General features: G+C 38.7%; 1 protein-coding gene across 1 annotated transcript in view; it reads right to left on the bottom strand.

The window, feature by feature from the left end:
• Positions 1 to 9820, bottom strand: part of ADGRG7 (adhesion G protein-coupled receptor G7) — a 76506-nt gene that overhangs the window by 53691 nt on the left and 12995 nt on the right. The window contains exon 2 of the mRNA XM_055315927.1: positions 8404 to 8601. Coding sequence (XP_055171902.1) covers positions 8404 to 8518 — 115 coding nt within the window. The 5' untranslated portion in view covers positions 8519 to 8601. The remainder of the gene's footprint in view (positions 1 to 8403; positions 8602 to 9820) is intronic.

A 9820-nucleotide genomic window follows, 5' to 3' on the forward strand; every position in this document is an offset into this window, starting at 1 on the left:
AATTTATTTAACTGACCCCTTACTGATGGACACTTGTGTTGTTCTCGATCATTGTTTCAAAATTCCCCTGTACATATTCTACTTTGCAACTGTACAAATTCATCTAGAGAGTAATTCCCATAATTGGAATTCTGAGCCAAAGAGTACACATTTGTCACTTCGACAGTTATATCCAGCTTGCCCCATAGGAGTTGTACTAATCCGAATTTTCACTAGCAATGCAACTATATGCAGGGTCTGGGACAAAGTACAATGAAGACCTATGTACCATTGATATGAAAGTAAATGAAAAACTTATAAATTAAGTTAGGCTGCTACATAAAGTCCGTGTGCTCGATTCTAACATCATGATGAGCATATCTTCATAAAGACCTGGAACTCCAGGTCTGAATTTAGAAACTGTGGATTCCTTGGAGTTTTACATCAGCATGTGACAAACAGCCCCAGCTGCATCTGCCCCCTTCTCTCCCCTTGCCTGTCTCAGACTCCTTCCCAGAACGCCTTGTGCTCACACCTGTAGACACCCCAGCCCACACCACCAAGCTATAAATGGCCACCTCTCAGGGAGCATGCCTTTTCCCCCTGAGAGGCTGACCTCGGGGTGTTTGGGGGGGATGACACCCACAATCCCTAGAAGCCCAGCAGGAGTCCTAAGGACCCAGATGCAGGTAGCAAAGCCTGAAAGGGAAGATGCAGGTTCTGGGTGGACATTCCCACTAGACTTGTTCTTAAATCTTGTCTGCGAATCTACTTGTGTTATGACCCCCTTTATTTTTGTACATATTGCTTTTTTTAATAATAAATTTATTTTTTTATTGGTGTTCAATTTACCAATATACAGAATAACACCCAGTGCTCATCCTGTCAAGTGCCCCCCTCAGTGCCCGTCACCCATTCACCCCCACCCTCCGCCCTCCTCCCCTTCCACCACCCCTAGTTCACTTCCCAGAGTTAGGAGTCTTTATGTTCTGTCTCCCTTTCTGATATTTCCTACCCATTTCTTCTCCCTTCCCTTCTATTCCCTTTCACATATGCCTTTTTGTCTTGACAAATCTCACTGGAGATTTATCTGTTTAAATTCGTGTTTTCGAAAAACTAAGCTTTTGGTTTTGTTGATCTCTGCTCTTGTTTTGTTTTTAATTTCCATTCCATTTGTTCTTTCCATTATTGCCAAACAGTCTTCCTTAGAATTTACTTTCTTTTATATTTATTGTTTTAATGTCTTTTATCTCCAGGTCCAATGAAATGACAGATGCATAGATGGTACTCAACAAACATCTGCTGACTGACCTCTTTGGCATTTGCATTTCGGTTGAGGAGCCCAAGCTAAGCTACCACTCGTCTGTCATAATCACAATCTTAACACCTTTTGCTCCTCAGTTCAAGACCCTGTCCCCTGAAATACCTAAATTACCTACAAAGGTAGTATAGGTATTCTTAAGCCTCTGCATTTTAAGTAAAGAAAGTGAGACCCAGAAAGATTAAGTGCTTTGCTTCTTTTGTTTAACTAGTTTTTAAACCTCTGACTCATTTGAGCAATAAAAGAAATAGTGAAAGGGAATAAAGGGGAAAGGAGAGAAAATGAGTGGGAAATATCAGAAAGCGAGACAGAACATGAGAGACTCCTAACTCTGGGAAACGAACAAGGGGTAGTGAAAGGGAGGGAGGTGGGGGGGGGAGTGGTGACTGGGTGACGGGTACTGAGGGCGGCACTTGACAGGATGAGCACTGGGTGATATGCTATATGTTGAAAATTGAACTCCAATTAAAAAAATAAATAATTAAAAAAAAATAAACCTACTGACTCATAAAAATGACATTAGCTATTCATTAACCCAACATCCCCATTTTACATAAAGAGTACCTCCTACATAAAGAGTAACTTGTTCTAGATCAGTAATTAATTGATGGCCAAGTGGAGTTAACTCAGATCTCTTGGCTACTAATCAAGTGCTACTGGCCTCTCCTCACAGTGCTGCCTTCACACAGGGAAAACAGGGAGGGTAAGCGTCAGCTTCAAGTTACTTGAGGATTCAAACACTGGAATGTGTTTAATAGAAGTATTTTTCTTTTATAACACCAGTATAATATTAATATCTCCCTATATTTTCTTAAATTATAAGTAATATTTCCAGAAATATTAGCCTTATTTTCAATATCTTTACCACACAACATGGAAAACCAGATGTAAAACACTTCATGCTGCCTGAGAAAGTAGCATAAAATATTAAAACTTCCAAATGGAAAACATGAATCGCACTTCTTCTAAACTAGACAAAATTAAAATCTGTTTTGAAAAATCTAGTTTAATTAAGTGCAGGAATAAAATTATCTTTCCTTAGAGAAATTCCCTAAGAAGGCTCTAGTGTCTGGCTCCAATTCTTTAAGGGTTGTAACATCCTGGCATCTGTCATTTGTTGCAGACCAGGAATTCGAAATATTTGGATGAGGATAAAGATTCCTCCTCTTAAATGAGAAGACAATATTTAGGAAAGCTTATTCCATTGTGAAAAGAAACTCAACAATTTAAACAAATAAAATATGTAAAGTAGAGCTTTTCCTTAAGGTAAAAGTTATTCAACATGAACTACCCAGTTACATATTTCAATAACCTGGTTAAATATTGTAATAAAATTTCCCTGATGGTGTAGCACAGTATAAATACTTTTTTAATGCAGGAAGATATAGCAATTCTTAGAACTGTTTCTGTTTCTGTTTTAAATTAATCAGTTGAGGGGCACCTGGGTGGATTAGTAGGTGGAGCATCTGACTTTTGGTTTCGGCTCAGGTCACGATCTCATGGTGAGAGATCCAGCTCCGCCTCAGACTTCACACTGAGTGTGCTGAGAGTCTGCTTCCCCTCTCCTTCTCCCTCTCCCTGCCCCCTCCTTTGTGTACACAAGCTCTCTCACTCTCTCTCTCAAAATAAATAAATAAATAAATAAATAAATAAATAAATAAATAAATCCTTTAAAAAATGTTTTAAACAATTAAACTTAATGATTATACCTACTGTAGACCTTCAGTTTGATAAGTTGAATTTCAATCCAAAGGCCCAATCTAGGTCAATTCAAGGCATCTATTCAAGGTATAATTCAGGGAGTGGAGAAATCTGTGCACTAAATTATCTAAAAATTTATAAATTAAAAACAGTATTTAACATCTGTTGAGGGCTTATAGTGTCCTAGATGTCATCTTAAACCTGTAAGTGTATTAACTCATTTAATCATTTAATAACAGCTCTATAAGGTAGGCTTATTATTACCCCCATATTAAGAAAACTGAAGCACAGAAATGTTGAGTAACTTGCTCAAGTTTAGTCAGTAAGTGGTGATACTGGCATTTCAACAAGGCAGCCAGACTCCAGAGCTTTTTCTTTTATTCCTATCCATGTACTTTTTCCCCCCGATTCTCATGTGCACACTCCAAAGCACCATATTCTATACTAGATGTTCTCCAATAACATATGTTATCAAAAGATCAAAAGATGGCATTTGTATTCAGAATTTTAAGTAAAAATATCCAATACCTGGAAATCAAGGAGAAATCCACTAAGCCAAGGTTCTAGCTTCTTAATTTAATAAAGTGACTTTGAAAATGGTATCAGCAATTTAAACATCACTGATGTTAAAATAATTCATGCCCTTCAGCCAATTACAAACAAAATTTATTCCTCCCAAAACAAATCCCTTCCCTTTCATAGTAATTGTTTTCTTGACTGAGAGAGTGGTTATTTGAGGAAGCAATAAGGGAGACTGGTAAAGGAGCAGAATAGTGATTTATGACAGCAGGATTGAGACTAAATAAAACTACAGCTGTCTAAAACCCAAACTTTTCCATCTGGACCTTTTTTTTTTTTTTTTTTTTTTTTTTGAGCCTCCAAATACAACCTGTACTCCAGGAGCAGTCCCATGAGTTTGATTTATTATCAAGCTTGCCTCTTGAGGAAGTACTGAAATGGAGTAAAATGAAAGTTAAGCATCTGTGTACAAATTATTTTCTGAGAATCAATAAACTCTCCTTGACCTTTCCCCACAACCCACATTTCCTACTGTGCAAGAATTTCAATGCTTGAAGTTTGACCTTGGGTTTCTACTTAAGTCTTTTGTTGGCCTGAGGCATGCGTGAAGCCTGTGATAGGAAATGAAGGTCAGAGCAACCAGAGACGGGTGGAAAAGGCACTCATCAGAAAGGAGGCAGAAAGGCAGAAAGGAGGAAGTTTTATAATCCAGAAGAGACCTAGGATATGGTTCAACAAAGGCATAACCATCAATGCTACTATGTTATGAGGTTAAGATAGTCTCCCTAAGAGTTAAGGAAAACCCCTACTACCAGGTTTATGGACATATATCTACATTTACGTCAGGCCTAGCTCAAGTTGGAAAATGTCAAGGGAAAGATGTACATAAAAATTTAATTATGTTTCATTTTACTTTCATCAAATGTGATTGGACCAAAAAACCACACTGCTTCTTGTATTACAAGGTTCATTGCTATTGGGAGCACAAATCCAATGGAGATAGAGCACCTTACTGTTGTCCATTCTGAAAACACATCAGATAGGGTGCATTTTATTTGATATTCTACGAAGAATGCCTAATGTGAAAAAGGTTAGAGGTCTGGTAAAACTTTGTTGCTCCAACATAAAAGCATCGTTCAAGATTACTGATGACACAGCCAAACTAAAGAGGCCATACACAACTGGAGAGATCTTACTGAAGCCAAAGTTCTGGAAATGGTTAGGGTGTTACATGGCTTGGAACAGAGGATGAAAACTAAAATGATGTCTTGCTTAACTGCTGAAAACAAATCCATAATAACATTCACTTTAATATTTGGAGGCAAATTACAAGAAATTGGTCACTATATTCTTTCACTTCTGAATACAAATATTTGACAACTTTTAGTCCAGTTTCTGGTTTTCACATGATTCTTTCATTTACTCATCAGCTATGTACTGGCAACTATATTCCAAGTACTCTTCTAGGTGCGGGGAATGCAGATTAATAAGTCAGGTGCCTGCTTTCTTGGGACATTCATTCTAGGAGAATGAGGAGAGAGCAAACCAATAAGTAAGAGATCATCAGGTGATAAAAGCCATGAACAAAATACACGTGAAAGAGAGCAAATGGAATGATAACCTTAGACTGAGTGGATAGAAAAGGTCTCTCTGAGGAGGTGGCATTTAACCTAAGACCTAAATCTTCAAAAGCGACAGCCATGTGAAACTCTGGATGAAGAGTGTTCCAACAAATGACATCATCAGAGAAGAACTTCAAGTCTTGAGCTCCTTTTGGAAATTGCAAGAGTCATCAATAGTTTTGAAAAATATCTTTACCAAACGAAACTATCTTATTCCTGAAAGCCTAGGTGGAAAAGTGTGACTTGACAACATATCTCACTGTGACGCTTTGGTGAAAAAAAATCATTGTTATTTAACATTTTCATCAGCGGCATAAAAATGCCAAAGTCTGTTCCACCAATTCTGAGAGAAGTCGTGTCCACTTGCATGAAATGCTATCAACTTCATCCGGACTAAAGCTTTGAACCATGCCCCTTTGCAAGAGGCCTTATTCAGCAGCAGGAACAGAGTAAGAAGTTTTTCTATACTACACAGAAGATCACTGCCATTCTAGAGGCCATGTCCTGAAGCACTCGTTTGATGTTTAAACCAATGATTCTTTTTTCTTGTTAATGAATAATTACATTTGGAATAATTAGGCAGAGATAAGATCATTCATGGTTTGTTTGATGGTCAGTAGATGTTGGAGCTTCTGTGAATGTGAGAAATCCTTCCCTTAAGGGCAGTCACCAGGAGCAAGACTGCTAGACCATGAGCGCTCTCCAGATGGAACGCAGGCTCTCCTGCTGTCCTAGACGAGATCAACGGCAGCCCATCCTGTAGCCTTGCAAAGCTGAAAGAACACTTTGGCAAAACGTGGAAGGATGTGGCAAAGCTATAGCAGTTACTCCGAAAGTCTATAAACACCATTTGAAGACTCAGAAAACCTTAAAAGTGAACACACTAACCTATACTCTCTGAGCCATGTTAATAATGTAGACCTCATCGACGTGAAGACAAACATGTGACTTCCCAAAGTGCCTACGTTTGCCTAGCAAGGGTTTCTACTGGTTACTGCATATCTTTGTGAAGTGGCATTTTCAGGCAGAGTTGCCTCAGAGAGAGAGGAGAGATGAATTAATTCATTGAGTTACTCTTATCTTCCCTCTAGGAAGGCAGGATAGGTGAGAGGGAAGAGCAAGATACTGAAGCCAGAAAATTCTAGATTTGAATCCAGACCCAACACTCTCTAGCTATGTAAGCTTGACGACACTGTCTGAGCCTGAGTTTCCCCATCTGTACCCTGGATATAGTAATAACTGCCTCAAAGGTAGTTGTTGGGATTAAATGAAATAAGCAGAAATCATAAACTTGTCAAATCAGTCGTACACCTGACACTAATGTAAGAATATAACATTGTGTGGAAACTGCAAGCAAATAAATCAATTTTTAAGAAAGATCCAGAGCAAGGACACATTTGTCTCTTTCTTTCCTTTCTTTCTTTCTTTCTTTCTTTCTTTCTTTCTTTCTTTCTTTCTTTCTTTTAAGGAGCTGGTATGCTTTTACCATTGAATAAGGGGTTTTGGTTGCTTATCATGCTTCATTTGGGGTCTTAGGCCTCAGGAAGTTTAAAGATATGTCTCAGGGATTATGTTTTGTATTTACTTTCAGCAACTCTCTCTGTTTCCTTCCTTATAATGTTTTATGCTTCGGTCCTTGTTTTTATGGTTCTACTGTACCTGTGTCCTTTCCTAGTCACCACAAAATTCCCTTTTAAAGTAGATGTCATATAAAGAAGGAAAGGAGGGAGAAGGGAAGAAAAGAAAGATTTCTTAGAAGTATACTATTTAAATAAGGTATCATGGGGCACCTGGGTGGCGCAGTGGGGAAAGCGTCTGCCTTTGGCTGAGGTCATGATCCCAGAGTCCTGGGATCGAGCCCGGTATCAGGGTCCCTCCTCAGCAGAAAGCTTGCTTCTCCTCCCTTTTTTCCCTGCTCACGCTCTCTCTTGCTATCTCTGTCATGATCTCTGTCTCTCTGTCTCTCTCTCTCAAATAAATAAAAAATTTTAAAAAAGATATTATAAACTCAACAGCCTTAATAGGGTAAAATCTGTCGTTCATAATTTTTTAAATTGTTTATTTTTATTTATTTTTATTTTTTAAAAAATTTTTTAATTTTTTGAATCATAAACAAAACTTAAATGGACAAATAAAATAAATGAAAACACATTTTTCTCAAGTTTAAATTTATCATTTTGTTCTGGGATATTTTCCCTTGCTATTTATCCAAATCCTATTAGTACAATATTCTCTAAATAATGTTCTCGGGGGTGAGAGGGAGGGAAGGATGATTAGATCCCTTCTCAGCTACCACTCTTTCCACAGCTAAATATATTTGACTTCTTTTGTCCCCAGCAGTGCAACTTTGCCGACATGTAGGTGCTTGTGCTGGCTCCCCCAACCTTCTATCCTCCTCAGTTACCTTCTCGAGGGTAGACCACTGCGCCTTCTGCTCTCTCGACTGGTATTTTTTACCCTTATTTACTCAGTTTTATTAGAATTTTTCTCTGTTTATTACAAAAGGGAATACTCAGCACCTCCAGCTTTGAAACCTCTGCTGCCCAAGGGAACCAGCACTGGGATTATAGAAACTCCTTGTTGGGAGTTTTCCTCTAACATCATTGTTTTACACATCATTGCCCTCCGTCCCACCTTCCAGTGTCAGCTCTAGCACACAGCAGTTTACTAACAAATACTTGGTTATTCAAAACCAGAAAAAAAACATTTTCTAAGGAATCTTAATTTTTGAGTAGTTTTTAACACTTGGAAGGTGAGAACTTTGCGCACAAACCATCAGGTTTTAGTTACAATCCTAGTGAGAACATTCCTAAACTCTCTCCTTGAGATGAAATTCCATTCTGCGTGTGTTTGGTTATGTGTGTATGTCTGTGTGGGTCCATCATCATTTATCTTTCTTGGATTTAGCTAAACAAACCCAAACATGTGTTATGAGTGATTTTAATCATGCCATTATCCAATCAGGAGTTAAAAGAGCAAGAAGAGGCTAATTAAACTATGTAATTAATTCATCACCCTGCCCACTCATACACACATATTCATATTCATGTGTGTACAACCATATGCAAGGCATCAGCTGCCCCTTACCTGTTGTATTTCATATATGAAATACATACATGGTGGGCAGCCTCAGCCCAGACATGGCCATTTGCAGTCCCTGGTGTGTCAGGTGTGAGGAACGAGGGCTCAATACCTTCTCTTGATCTGAGTTAAACATAGCAACTAAAAGATAAACACAACATAATTAAACATAAATTTTACCTTTCTGGACCGTAATCACAGTCATCCAGATGCCCAGGGCCAAAATGATGATCGTCACCAGTCCACATGCAATGACCACCAGCACCCTGAGGTCACACGCACGGCAGGAAGCCATGGGAAAGCCAAACCACAAATCCACTACTGGCTGAAAAACAACTAGCTTCTTTCTTCTCGAGCCAAGTGTAATCAGAAGCTATCCTTAAAAAATAAAAATAATTCCTCCTTTCAGTGATCTATGAGGCAGAAGTCCTCATTTCTTAGGACTTTTCAGGTTAATCAAGGCAGGCTGCAGTTTGAATCATCTAATAAAAGGTACATGCTCTCATTGCAATTTCCTCATCCTTCGCTGAATGGGAACATGAAAAAAAGAAGTTGGAATTATGGGAAGAGAAGATAACTCAGGGTAATAAAGGAGAAAGGGGAGGGAATAGTTAATAGGGTCAAAGTATAAATGTCCAGATAAGCAAGACACTGGGGAAGGGAGCAAAATAATAATAATAATAATAATAATAATAATAATAATAATAAAAGAGACCAAGTCATCTTCTTACACTTTGGTTGTAGGGGGACCTCACAGAGGTAAACTAACAGGTGCTTCAAGCCACACAGATTCCCTCTTATCAACAAGAGGTTTAAGCAGTTGACATACACATGATTCCAGAATTTGCACTCTTTTAAAGGAGCCCACATTTTGAAAGCTGCAGTTGGTATATGGGTTTTACTAGCACAGGGTGAATTTTGGTAAAGCACCAAATCCCAGTATTATGACCACCTATTATGAGCTGAATTGTGTCCCCCTAAAAATTCCTGTGTTGAAGTCCTAAATCCTCATACCTAGAATATGACCTTATTTGGAAATAGGGTCATTCTAGAGGTAAGCAAGTTAAAATGAGGTCGTTAAAGTGGGCTCTAAACCAATGAAACTAGTGTCCTTAATAAGAAGAGGAAATTTGTGGGCAGCCCGAGTGGCTCAGCGGTTTAGCGACCCCTTCAGCCCTGCGTGTGATCCTGGAGACCTGGGATCCGAGTCCACATCGGGCTCCCTGCGGGGAGCCTGCTTCTCCTTCAGCCTGTGTCTCTGTGTCTCTCATGAATAAATAAAATCTTAAAAAAAAAAAAAAAAGAAAAAGAGGAAATTTGCACAGAGATACGCAAAGGCAAGAATTTAGGAAGAAACACAGGGAGAGGATGGCTAACCTCACGCCCAGGAAAGAGGCCTGGAACAGAGCCTTCCCTCTGAACCCTCAGAAGGAACCAACACTGCTAAGACCTTGATTTGGGGCTTCTAGCCTCCAGAACTGTAAGACAATAAATTTGTGTTGCTTAGGTCACTCAATTGTAGTACTTTGTTACAGCAGCTCTAACAGACTAATTTTTTTTTTTTTTAATCTAGCAGACTAATTCACATCCTGGTCAG

The sequence above is a fragment of the Nyctereutes procyonoides genome, unplaced genomic scaffold (assembly GCF_905146905.1).
Source record: "Nyctereutes procyonoides isolate TBG_1078 unplaced genomic scaffold, NYPRO_anot_genome, whole genome shotgun sequence".
Classification (NCBI taxonomy): domain Eukaryota; kingdom Metazoa; phylum Chordata; class Mammalia; order Carnivora; family Canidae; genus Nyctereutes; species Nyctereutes procyonoides.